Genomic DNA, 13,944 nt, shown 5'->3' on the forward strand with positions numbered 1-13,944 from the left:
ATTGTGGGTGTGAGGAGGTTACTGCCGGTGTTGTAAGAAGCTTTGTGCAGTCAGAATACGGTTAGCAGCAAGTGTGTGTTTACATCCAAGGTTCAAACCAACGCAAACTGGCTTTAAAAATAAACAAATGTACTATGTCACACAATGAGAAATTGGGAGGTAAGATCTTTCAAGAACTGGTTACTTTAAGGGTTCGACAAGGCCATAAGGTGCCCTGTTCTTTCTGTTCTCTGTGCTGCTGTCCTCAGCACTTTGTCTTCTCCTCAGGATTATCGCCCTCATCTAACAGGTGGAAAGGAGACATTCTTTATTACTAGGAGTGGTTGAAGTGAACTAACTTTGCCTGCAGCACTGCCCCAAATTCACAAGCAGTTAGTAAGCAACTGGGAGAAAAGAATAGCCTCAGACATGAGGTATAAACAGTTCTTTTATTATAAATAATCAAAGTTGATAAAACTGGAAAAATAAACATGGCTACCCAAAGTAACTAAAACAACACAATGGCCAATAGTTAAACTCTCTTCAAATATTAACACTATATGTATATATCCTTCAATCTGGTAGCTTTTTATAGTTTTTTACCTAAAAGAATACTACATTAATCACAATTTGCTTAAATTAGTCTGCTATTACACTTATAACAATCATCTTTTAAATATTTAAATACCATTAGAATACAACTTTGATCATTTCAGGAAATGTGCATTTCAACTCAACGAAATACAGTGGTACCTCGGTTTCCAAACGTAATCCAAGACTTGTGAAATGTGAAAAACAGCTGACAGCTAGGCCTCAGGATCTTGCACTCAGCGGAAGCTGTGTGGCATGTTCGACTTCTGAGTTGTGTTTGAAAAACAAAGCATTTACTTCCGGGATTACGGCATTCATAAACCAAAATGTTCGTCAATGGAGACGTTCGAAAACCGAGGTACCACTGTATATTCATATATATTTACATGTTTTACTCTTTTCAGAATAGGTCACCTCCAGACCTCTTGGAATATTTCACCCTTTTCTACGAAAGTGTATGCGACTCATAAGTTCTTTGAACTTCAGTATTAAGTAGTTGTCTTTCCATGCTTCATAAGTACTTCTAAATTTGTCATAACTTTTTTTCAGGTTGAAATTTGATCCAGCTTTTTTAAAATAACTGTCTTTTTTCCATGCTTCTCTCCAGGAATCTTTGACTTTTTCCAAATAACTTTCTTTTTCAGATTCTTCCTTCCATATTCCTTCTCCTTTTTTTAAGGCTGTTAATTCAGCTTTAAGTAAGTTTCTGTGAATTTTCCAATAGATTTTAGAATCATGATTTAACCCTTTAACAAGAACAGTTTTGCCAAGGCCTCTTCTCAAAATTTCTTCATTCAGACTCACACTAAAATATCTACCCTTGAATAAAAAAATAACACAAATCAATTATTTAAGAAAATTGCTAGTATACATCTATTTACTTTAAAATCAGTCATTCAGCAACTTTAGTACTCCAGGAAAAAGCCAAAAATATAAAGCAAGAGGGTCCCCAAGACAGCTAATGCTAAATTCAAGAATTTCATTACTAGAAGAGATCCTTGCTCAGTCAATTGCCTCTTTTATAACATAACACAGAGTTCTCCACAAGCTCATAAGTCTCCTAACCCCAAGTGGCAAAGAAACGGTAAAGTATACATAAAGGGTTTTGGGGGTTGTTTGTTGTTTGGAGGGGGAATGGAGCACACAAGATAGCAAAATGACAGGAGGCCACAACAAAAGGAACAAAAACGTAGACAAATGCAAAATGAACTGAATCATCACTGAACTGTTAAATTAGTTGAGAATTCCAGTGTCACGGAAGGCACTGATATGTAAATGAATTTTTAAGACTTTCCACAAGATAATTAACATAAAAATAGGCCTGTCCTTGAACCTTCATCCTTCAGGAAATTTCATTCATGGGATACCTCACTTCCTAATGAAATCCACTAATTTACAGTATAAAGGAGAGCCTGCTTAGCCATTTCTATAGTCCTTGTGGGATTTTAACCTAACAAGATTAATTTTAACGCAGTACTAATAATTTCATAGCTTCATTAGACAAATAATTTATAGTTAAATTCTAAAAATGTGAAGATTCCAGGTTTACAGTACAAGATAGTTTCTAGGACTAGCTAAAGGAACAAAGTAAACTTTTGCTATTTTAAATGCAGTAACTCTTGGTATATGATGCTAACGAATTAATACAGTTTTAAAAGTTCATCATATTCTTCTCAATCTCTTAAATTTTAAGAGCTCGTTCCCTTAAACCAAAATCAGAAAAATTAAATTCAACCTCACACATTAGTAAAATTCAACAGATGTAAATTACCACAGTATACATATAACATACTTTGGTCACCTCCTAGGAAGCAATATAAGGTAAAATATATAAAGTGAAGTGTGGGTTCAGGACCCAGGAAGAGCTGGGCGTGAATACAGGCTCTTTCACTTGGTTACCCTGAATCCCACGTGTGCATGGGAATACAAACAGTGATTCCACAGGGGGTTTGAAGATAAATAAAATAAACTCCTCAACTGAAAAGAGAAGATAATATTGTAAGGCCTTTGACATCTTTTATTTAATTTTGTATTATCTACTTTTAAATGTAAGACGCTTCAAGCAATCAGTGTTAGATAATTCTTATTTTGAAAGAACTGAATATGACCTGGACACGCAACAATTTATGGATTTCATTAGGCTTTCTATTAATAATTTGAAAAACTTTTAAGAATTAAAAAGATTACAATTCTAATCACATTAATGTAAGGTTATTTTTTTCTTCAGATCATTCTTGTTTGTTACATAATAAGGGACTTTAAAAAATAAGAACTGTTCTTGGGGTGACCAGTTAGCTCAGTTGGTTTGAGTGTGGTGCTAGTAATACCAAGGTTGCCCGTTCGATCCCCGCATGGGCCACTGTGCCCCCCCTTAAAAAAAAAAAAAGAAAAAAAGGAACTGCTCTTAACCCTGTCATAATAACATTTCAACTATTTAATTCTTCTATGTTCTTTTTTCAATAATCACCCACCAAAAATGTTGAGTAAGGTATACCCCAGGTCTCAGGACAGTGACGTGGCAACACCAGTGACACAGATGAAGCTCTGGGCATCCCGTTACACAATGGTTATGGGCAATCATAAAGGTAAGAACACTCTGAGGCAGTGTTTTTAGATGACTGACTACTGATCAGTGTTCAAAGACTGAGCTATATTTACCTTCAGAAAATGTCCTTGCTCTTTGTAGTTTCCAACTGACAAGCATTACTCAACCAGTTGTTTCTAATAACAAGTGTGATATCATATACTCAGGCATAAACAAATGTATAGATTCTCCTTAAATTAGCAATATCCAGAGTCATTAATAATTTTAAGTTTGTTTCCTTTTAATTATTTTCTGTTTTTCTACCATAAACATACATAAAATTTTATAACAAAATTTATATACAAAATACCTGGTTCTCTATACATAATCACTGTAAGTAGCAGTTTAAAAAGACAAAAAATATTCAGTCCCATTATATATTGAAGGTTCTAATTAAAGATATCTTTATGTATAAATAAAAAGAATAAAATATTGCTCATGATTTCTTCATACTACTTACCCTATTCACTAAAAGATAGCAAAAGAGTGTTGAATTCTCCTTTCCAAGAAGTTGAAACCATAGAAGTTGGGAAGGTTTTAGTTCTTTTTGTAACCACGCCTTCCCAGTTTCAGTGAGTTCTACTCCAGCCAGCTTCACCAGCAAAACGCCACATGGCTCTTCTAAAAAGGTTAGGTAGAAAAGAGTTTAGTTTTACTATCACGTTGTGAAAGCAAATTCCAAAAATCCTTTGGCCCCCAAAAAACAACAGATTATGTTCATTTATAAATACCCAGACTCTCTAGATGTAGGTCCATCTATTTCTATATTCAAGATTTCTTTTCAAACAAGTATATAACAGATGGAATAATATCACAAACCAATTTCAGTAACCTCCACAACAGGATATGGGGTTTAACCAATTTACCTTTTTTTTAACCTTCCAGATTTATTTCTACAAATACACACACACACATGCACACAAAGCTATAGATAGGCATTTTAATAATATGGGCTCTTACTACCAATAAAACTGTATGAACTGCTTTTCCACTTAACCTAACAGGTTCTCAGTATTTGTGGAATGAATGCTTAAATGGATGAATGATGCTGAGTGGTTGGGGAAAAAAAGGAGGTTAAGGAGGAAAGGAAATCTGAAGCTAAATTAAATAGTTCTGTGTACGTAAGGCTAAGAGTTTAGAGTTATTAAAATTAAAAAGACAATTCTTTTTTTGCTATTTTAAAAATAACTTCTAATAAAAGAACACTAAAATAGTTAGTCTTATTATTCTTGCACCTTACTTACTTCTCCATGAGGCTATAATAGGTAGAGTGATAGGAATATGTTCAATTTCTAAACCATTCTCGGTTATTCGGCGTAATCGTCCCCGTAATTTAACATTCCTTCTTATAAATTCTACTGGAATATCTGAAGAACTTGTAAATTTTGATGTCTGCCAATTTACAAAGAGAAAAATATATTTCATTATTATTTTCACTTTAAATTAAGCATGTTAAATTATCTAAACATTTAACAAAACACAACCATTGAAAAATTACTTGGTTCTTAATTTTATGTTAATGTTGTAATATAATTTAACCAAAAGTGTTTACAGGACCATTATTTAGAAATCTTTGTTACTATTTTACTATTTCAAGCTACTATATAGAGAACATTAAAGAAACTCCTAATTTCTAAAAAGCTAACAACCTCAAAATGACACAATTCATCAAAAAGCAGCGAGTACAGATCTGTACTTGGCACCACACAAGTCTGGTTAAATAGTCACTATCCTGTTCTATAGATGTACAATCTATTCATGCAGGTACTGTTTGGCGAACCTAAACAAAGCTGAGTCAAATTAAATTAGAACTCTTAATCAACAAGATTTTTTTCCTTATTTTTTTATGTCGTAGGAGAAAAAGGCCCCTCTCACCCAGAAGGCCAACATTAGGAATTTAATTAAAAACCTAATACCTAATGCCCTGAAGTTAGTCAACATTATACCTATGTCTTCAGTATTAACAGTACTACAGGGACGAGCTTCACTCGTAATCATGGCTAGGTAAGAGCTTCACATACGCAGAAGGATGAATTAGTACCCGTCTTCCTAAGACAGTCAAGTTGAGCTAAACATCACACAAAAAAATTCCACACAAGAAAAATATGGTAGCAGACAAATCCAAAACGTGGAACATACAATGGGATAAATAAATGACTTGGTCACTCTAACAAATCAATGGCTTGGGGGAAAATGTAGGGGAAAGGGGTGGACTGTTATAAAACAAATGAGACAAGAACATAAAAACAAATAACAATATCTGGACCATTTGAATACTGCTGAGTAATTATCAATTTTAAAAAGACATCATGGAGGCAATCAAGGAAATTTTAATATGGACTGGGATTAGATGACACTAAGGGATTATTAATTATATTATATTTCATAATGTTATAGGACAAACTGATATTATGAGCCTCTTGATGCAAGGAACTATACACCATCACTTTGTTTACGCTAAATCTAATGAGGAAACAAACACACAAATCCAGATTGCAGGTCATTCTATAAGAAAACTGGCTTGGACTCTTCAAAAATGACAATGTCATGAGAGACAAAAATTTTAAATAGAGGTAAGGTGGGGTAATATTCTAGATTAAAGAAGACCAAAGAGACATGACAACTAAATACAATGCATGGTCCTTGTGGAATTTTCAACTGGGAAAAAGACAGTTCATATTCAGATTTACTTTCTCAAAATATCCTTTTTGAGTACGTAAATCTGAATGTAAACTGTATTTTAGATAACATTACTGCAAAAAATGTTATTAGATGGGATATTAATGTGGTTACGTTAGAAAATATTCTTGTTCTTAAGAAGTACATTATGATTTATGGGGCAAGTTTCATGTCTGCAACTTGCTTTCAAATGGTTTCAGATGGAGAAAGAGAAAGCACAACTGTGGCAAAAAATTAACAACTCATTCATAGAGATACAAAGTAGGTGTTACAAAATTTTTCTGAATTTTTAAGAAATATTGGCGGGGAGGATTTGGGATCTATATTGTCAGCATTAGTTCAATAATGTGGAATATGGGGGGCGGCTGGATGGCTCAGTTGGTGAGAGCACTAGCTCTCAACAAGGTTGCCAGTTCAATTCCTACATGGGATGGTGGGCTGTGCCCCCTGCAACTAAAGATTGACAAGGGCAACTGGACTTGGAGCTGAGCTGTGCCCTCCACAACTAGACTGAAGGACAACGACTTGTAGCTGATGGGTCCTGGAGAAACACACTGTTCCCCAATATTCCCCAATAAAATGTATTAAAAAACGAATGTGGAATATGGGAAATGTAAATAAAAGAGAGAAGAAATCCTAAATCAAAAGATGAAGAGTTTGAGTCACCTGACAAAAGTTGTTTATGAAAAGTGTGTGGGAAAAACAGAGAAATATGGGCTAATGTCCACATAGATGGCTCCCAATGTGGTCTTGTGTCATCACTAAGTGGCACTGATGAACTAACGTCAATGGGAGGGGGTGTTCTAGCAATAAGTCATGAGTCTGACCTGGATCCTCTCCAGTTTAATATGATCACCACTGACTTGAATGAGAACATAAAGATGAAACATCACCATGGTCTGAAGCTTGGAAGGGCATGAATACTGAAAGTCAAAATTGGTATTTAAAAAGATCTTGACACTTAGAATGATAAGCTTAAATGTAAGTCTTCCCCTGTATTACACCCAAAACTAATGAAGGACAGAAGAGTAGTTGTGGGAGATAGGGGGGACAGGGGAGAAAGAGAGACAGGTTTTGTGAACTCAAAATGAAAGTGTGATAAGGTTATCAAAAAACAAACAAACCCCCTCTTCTGCTTTCCTGCTGCCCCCCACCAAATTGATTCATGTATTTTTTAAGGGCTAACAAGAGAAAAGATCCCTCTGCACTATTTTTACCCAAACTCTTAATCAGATCATTTAATAGTTTCACAATTTGGAAACCTTGAAAATACAAATATTACGGGACATATAGATTTTTAAGATAAAGAAAAAAGTAGAACGAAAACACTGAAGTCTCAAAAGTTTCAGTCTAAAGAGGATAAAAGTGCCATGGTGTTGGGGAAAAGGCAACAGTTCAATACAGAGATAATAAATGTAAGAAATAAATATACACAGAAGAAATCTATGCCAGATTGCAACATGACACTAAAATTACATCCTATGGCAAGCATCAGTTATATAAAAAATTACTTGTAAGTCTTGAAATACCAAATGAATTTAATTTCCACAATGGCTATTATTAAACCATTATTGAAAGGGCAAAAACACATGCTGACTGAAAGCATATTTTTTTTACACTGTACATCTTGCTTTATTCATTGAACAACAGATCTTAAAGACTGTTGGAAATAAGAAAGAGCATAAATTATTCAGAGCAAAGGGGCATAATTCAACTATGATCTAAATCTAAAACCACTATAGAAAAGTTTTGAGATATTCCACGTCTGAAATGCAAACCTAGTGATTACACCATTCTAGCAAATTAAATCCTTTTCAGATTCCTTTCTAAGCATGAAGAAAGTGATTATGGAAATAGAGGCTGTGTAATTATTTTCCATAAAATCCGGTGGATGTGTTACTTTTCAACCAAGATCTTAAAACATGTTCATTGTTCTAAAATACTATTTAAATGCTTCTAATGTGATTAACAAAATGATACCCTGCTTGAGATGAAAACTTTCTGAAGTGAGAAAAAATTAACTGTCTACTGCATTATTTTTAAACTTACCAGTCGAACACTTCTTAGAAGCAAGGTTATTCCAGTTATGGCCATTATGGCGCTGATGCTCTTAAGAAAGAGATTTAATGATTAATTCTCACTAATTATTATTCATAATAGTGAAAGTACTAATTAGAAGGGGAAAAAAGACTGTCCTTCTTATATCCAACTGTCCCAATAAGGCACATTCTTCAAATAAATGCCCACTTCATACAAAAAACTTTAACTGCCCACCTACCCATTAATCTTCCCCTTTTCCTCCCAATCTGGCATGCACAGTAACTATTCACATAATAATGTATTGTTCTCTACTTATTATATTACCTTAACCATGAGTTCCTTGCATGCATGAATCAGTCTAATACTTTTTGTGCAATGCCCACAGTAAACTCACATAACCCTGAGTCTACAGTGGGAATTTAATTATTTGGCAGAAAACTTTATCACCAAAACCTTAAAATATAGTACCTTGGGAAATACATGTAGGTAAACAGCTGGGAAAAACTTGTTAATGTTTTCATAGTGCTTCATTTAAACTGATCTAAAGGAGTTTAATTTAAAGACCCTGCAACTCCCTCATCAAGCGTGATAATCTGGGGCTGCTGGATGGCTCAGTTGGTTAGAGGGTGAGCTCTCAACAAGGTTGCTGGTTCAATTCCCACATGGGATGGTGGGCTGAGCCCCATGCAACTAAAAACTGAAAACAGCCACTAGACTTGGAGTTGAGCTATGCCCTCCACAACAAGATTGAAGGACAACTGCTTGGAGCTGATGGGCCCTGGAGAAACACACTGTTCCCCAATATTATGCAATTAAAAAAAAAAAAAAAAAAAGGTAGCCATAGTCTCTTTAAAAAAAAAAAGCAATAAAAGAGTGATGATCTGACATGTTTCCTTTAATAAATACAACTAGGTATATAAGAAATGAAGTTGAAAACATACACAACGGTACATTCTGTGATGGGTTATTTGATATAATATATCCATGCACTAACTTAAACACGGTTTCCTCTCCCAATCTTGCTGACGTCATTTTTCAATTTGAAATAACCCACGCATCTCTTCGCATCTCTTCCCGCTGACTTGAAAGAACGGAGGCCTTGTCGATTAATATGTATATATCTACCAGCAAACGTTTAGCTAGCACTTACTACGTGGTAGGCATTGCTTCAAGGACCAGAACTGCACTAGGGAGTGAAAACCAAGTCCTAGCCCTTGCGTTGCTTGGATGGCGAGTATGGGCAAGGCTGATGATCTACTCAACTTCCCAGCAGAAGTCAACAAAGTTAATCATTCCTTCTGAAAATACTATCTTAGCTTGGCTTCTAGGACACCTACTTTCCCTCCGCCTCCCTCACGGTTCCTTCTTAATCTTTGCTGACATCCTCCTTTTCACTCCCCAAATTCTAGAGAGTCCCCCAGGTCTCGGTTGGAAACCAGGACTTCTTCAGCTTCTCTGACTCGCTCCAAGATGTCATCCAAACTTTAAAAACTACTTAAGGTTTACGCAGCTCATTCCATTCCCACAGTGTCTGCGCAGTTCTGATCCCCCATCAACACGAGACTCCTTTAGCTAGCTGCCCAGAACACCTGTAACTACGTCTATAAGTCTAATGACCACCTTCAAGTTCACGCATCTCCGTTTAAAGTCTAATAGGCATCTTCAAGTTCACATGTCCAAAAAGTTCTCTAGATTTTCCCAACGCATCGTTTACTCCAACTCTTCCGCTACTTTCACCACCGTCCACCCAGCCGGCAGCCCCCGTTTGATTCCTCTCTTTCTTTGGACCCCACACCCAAACCATCCACACCACCAACGGGGTCTTAGCCACAGTCCTCTCTCGCCCTGTCGCCTAAGATATTCCTCCCTTGCTCGACCTCCAGTGGCCTCTTCACTTAAAGTTTAAAAAACAAAAACCTCCTCTCTCCCTGGACCTACAGGGCCTACGTGCCCGGCCCTCCCCGACGGTCTAATGGCCCCGCCGGCCCCCGGAGCCGGGCTGCGTCGCACTCGCAGGAGCCCAGGGCCCAGCACAGTCCTGTCGGTACGTAATTAGGCAGCGCTGGTGTCCGCGGCCCGCTGCGCCCACCCTCCCGGCGCTGCGAGCCCAGCCGGGCCGCGCGCCCCTGGCCGCCTGGCCCGCGCCCGTTTCTGTGGCCGCCGGAGCCCGCTGCCCTCCGCCCCTCCAGGTGCCGGCGGGATCCACTGCCCGAGGCCTCCCCTGGGCCCACGCGGCCCTGCGCCCACCACCTGCCCGGCCAGCGGGGCTGCGGTACCCGGACGAGGCGCAGGTGGTCATCCGCCCACTGCGAGATCCGCGCCACCACATTGGGCGCCGCTCCGTCTCGGTCGGCGGGCGGCGAGGCGGGGGCCGCGGGCCGCCCCGCCATGTTCCGGGCTTCCCGCGAGCCCGCGCCGCGCTCCTCGGGCGGGCGACAGGGGGCGCAGTGCTCCTCCCGCGGACCGCGGGGATCGGCGATCCTCCGGCTGTTGGGGCGCCGCGCGGGTTGACAAGAGTCCCCTTCTCCTCCTCCTGGGATTGGCCCCACGACTGTCCATTCGCTCCTTCCATCGCCTGTTGGCGGGCCTCCCAGCGCTTCATGAGACATCCTAATAGTGACCCCTCAATATTTTGCAGGGTTTTCCCGCCGCGTGAGTGATACCTGTGGGACAGGAATGGGACTGAAGGATTCTCGGCCATGCTGGAGGAAATATGATCAGTTTGTGACTGCAATTAACCCAGGCCCAGTGTGGATTCCTCATGTGCCATGCAAGACAGGAAATTGAAGTAATTCATTCCTCCACCTACTTCTAATACAACAAAATGCATATTTCTTATATTTGAATTGTGTTTAAAACTCTCACAGTTGCTTTGTAAGCCTAATATCAGATGCTCTGAATCTCTGAACTGTTAATTAATAAAAATATAGAGAGCTACTTATTCAAGAATTCAATACATGGATGTTAAGTGAACTCGTGGTAATCATTTTACAATATATACATAACATCAAATCATTATGTTGTACACCTAAAACTAATACATCATGTGTCACTTATATATCAATTTTTTAAAAAAGAAATCAATACAGCTAATATATTTTAAAGCAAAAAAAATGAGATCAAGGACAGTGCAAATGATACAGTAATATTTGTGTAAAAAAGTTGTGTGTGTGTGCGTGAACCATGAAAAGCTGTGTACGAAACTTATAACAGTGATTGCTCCCCGGAAGAGGGGTTGGAGTGAGAATGAGACGGAGGCTTCACTCTGTGCCAGCTCTAACAGAACAATTTTAAATTTTGCAACAATGGAACTGTTTTATATCTGCACTGTCCAAGTTCATAGTTAATAGCCACTTGTGGCTATTGTGTGCCTGAAATATAGCTAGTGCAACTGAAAATAATTTTTTAATTTAATTTTAATTTTTTTTAACTTTTATTTTAAGCTCCAAGTCAAGTAGTTGTTTCAACCTGGTTGTGGACGGTGCAGTTTACAGTGGCCCCTGCGGGAATAGAACCAGCAACCTTGGTGTTATGAGCATCATGCTCTAACCAACTGAGCTAACCGGATGGCCCAAATTTTTAAAAATTTTATTAATTTAAATTTAAATAGTCACTATGGCTAGTGGCTATCACTTATGGCTACCATATGGACAATGCAGGTATATTATTGGATTTTTTTTAAACTTATGTATATATTACCTTTAAAAGTCAACTTAGAGTATATTGTTTTCCTAACACATATTGTGAGCAGTGTCTTCGCAAAATGTTTTGCTTCAGTACTGTAGCTAATAAAAAGTAAATAACAATAGCTAACACCTAGGTCTTGCTTACTATGTTCTAAATACTTTTCATATATATTAATTCCCTTGATCCTCAAAGCAACATTATGAGGTAAGCACTATTATTAATTCCAGTTTTAAAGAGGAAATACGTACAGAGTGATTAAGCCAGGAGTCAATGTCACCCAGCCAAGAAGTGGTGAGTTGGGATATTGTGCTGGGATTCAATTCAGCCAGTTGGCTCTGTCTGTGCATGTAACCACAACGCTGCCTCCCGTAAAGGCAATCAGCTAAATCACATAAATCCCTATAAATTTCCAGTGAAATGATGAGAAAAATCCTATTAAAAAGACCGACTACAACCAAAATCCTTAATCAGTATTTCAAATAAAACGTAAGTTCTCTATATTGATAATTTTGAATAGTGTTAATAAATGGGGAAAAGATTTCTTCATGGTCAATTTTATGCCAATTCTGCTTCTTTTGCTTTTCCAATGTCCTCTGTCTTTGACCTCCTTTCTGCTCTTTTTCTCATTGCCCTGCTTAAAGACATCTGTCTGTTCTCCCTACTTTCCATGCCAAAGTCTTTTTTCTACACCCCTAATATCAGCCAACTGGGTGTCTCTAAGTCCTCAGATTTCTCAAAGTGTCTTTCTCAGTAATATTTCAGCATCATCCCACTAACCATTGATGTGAGTAGTTCCTGCGCCAGGATTCCTGTAGATTAACCAGAGATTTAATATTCTCCTGGGTTAGCCCCACCAACAAACCCTACTCATGGTACTGTTGCTTATGTGAGTAGAGGGGATACACACAAAAAGCCACACTTCAATTCACTGCCCTTCTCTTAATTTCCCACAGTACCATGAACACAAAGACTGTGTCTGTAGTAGACTTATTGGAGGTTTGATATTAACTAGGTGGAGTTAAATTAAAAAAAATAAATAACTGGATGTTAATGTGAATGTTCCCAGAATCCAAAGAAAAAAATTGAATATTTAATGGGGACCCCCTCACAAAAATGGCCCCGTTTTTAGCTTTGGTTTCCAATTTCAAAGTCGACCACTCCATTTTTCTATCACACCCATTGTTATGGACTAAATGTTTGTGTCCCCCGCCACAAATTCATATGTTGAAATTCTAACTCCCAAGGTGATGTTATTTATTATAGAAGGGAGTTTTGGGGAAGGTGGTTAGGTGAGGTCATGAGGGTGGACCCCTATGATGGGATTAATGTCCTTATACAAGAGGAAGAGAAACCAGAGCCCTTTCTCCCCCTACCAGATGAGCACACAGAGGGAAGGTGGCAGTCTGCAAAGCAGGAAGAGGGTTCTCAGCAGGAACCGAATGTGCTGGCATCTTGGTCTTGGACTTCCCAGCATTCAACATTGTGAGGAATAAACATCTGTTGTTTAAACCACCCAGTCTGTGGTAATTTGCTATAGCAACCCAAGATGACGAAAACACCTAAGCACCTCAGGACCAGGAGGTGAGGTCGTAACTTCCTTGGTCCCCAAACTATTACCCCCTCCACCCTTCAGGTCTGTTGGGAATGATCAAGGCTGTCACTCTTTCCTATTCATTGAAGACTTTAACATCTGAGTTCAAGTCTTTCGCTTCATCTCAATTCCTGTCATTATTCTGATCTCTCGGTTGACTGGCTCATGCCCAATGCCTTTTTCCTCTACCCCACTTCAGTCATCCACTCCCACGGTTACACTCTGGATCTTGTCTTCACCGTAAGTGACGACAGTCGCAATCACAGCCCTACCATCCTGCTCTCTCACCACCACCTCCTGTTCTTGTGGTTCACTTGTGAAAATACCCCTCCAGAAATAACTCTGTGAGCTGCTTCACATGACCCACACGCTGAACCATGTGCTGTTCGTCGGCGCCCTCTGGTCCTCAGTTCCCATCTTATCCAGCTTAGACTGTGTGGTTTGGCATTATAATCACCGCCTTGAAAATAGCCTCAACTCCAATGCCCCTCTGCCTCCTTGGCACTTGCCTGGCAAAACCCCAACACTGCATTACACCCACCCTGCACCAAACAGTTGAAGTCCAGTATGGACAGATTTTCGGTATTTTTCATAAGAGGCCGCAAATCTAGGCTTTTATATGCAATCACTCTGTTTTGAAATTAAAATGAAGTGTTGGCAAAACACTGCACTGGAAATAGAATATGTCTAAGGCAGAGACTAGAGACTTTCAGTCTATTATCTCTGCACTCATGGCGTTCCATTATGCTCCAAGTAATGTCAAAATTCCGTCGGCTCATGTACAAGGTGCTAC

At 38.6% G+C, this 13,944-nt stretch overlaps 1 protein-coding gene across 4 annotated transcripts; it reads right to left on the minus strand.

Annotated features, from left to right (window-relative positions):
* Positions 1-409: 409 nt before the first annotated feature.
* LG01H3orf33 (linkage group 01 C3orf33 homolog) lies at positions 410-10,613 on the minus strand. 4 transcript variants are annotated; one of them, XM_074326795.1, is made up of 5 exons: positions 10,150-10,613; positions 7,883-7,942; positions 4,399-4,546; positions 3,615-3,775; positions 410-1,389 (listed from the first exon to the last, which is right to left on the minus strand). In XM_074326795.1, exons 1-5 carry the CDS (start codon positions 10,480-10,482, stop codon positions 1,006-1,008), a joined length of 1,086 nt encoding a protein of 361 aa, XP_074182896.1. In that variant the 5' UTR covers positions 10,483-10,613; the 3' UTR covers positions 410-1,005. The 4 variants fall into 4 exon arrangements, with proteins under 4 accessions (XP_074182896.1, XP_074182908.1, XP_074182914.1 ...); XM_074326807.1 differs by having other exon boundaries at positions 10,121-10,226; XM_074326813.1 differs by lacking the exon at positions 10,150-10,613 and adding an exon at positions 9,812-10,103.
* Between the last annotated feature and the right edge of the window lie 3,331 nt (positions 10,614-13,944).

This window comes from Rhinolophus sinicus, linkage group LG01 (assembly GCF_036562045.2).
Source record: "Rhinolophus sinicus isolate RSC01 linkage group LG01, ASM3656204v1, whole genome shotgun sequence".
NCBI classification, from domain to species: domain Eukaryota; kingdom Metazoa; phylum Chordata; class Mammalia; order Chiroptera; family Rhinolophidae; genus Rhinolophus; species Rhinolophus sinicus.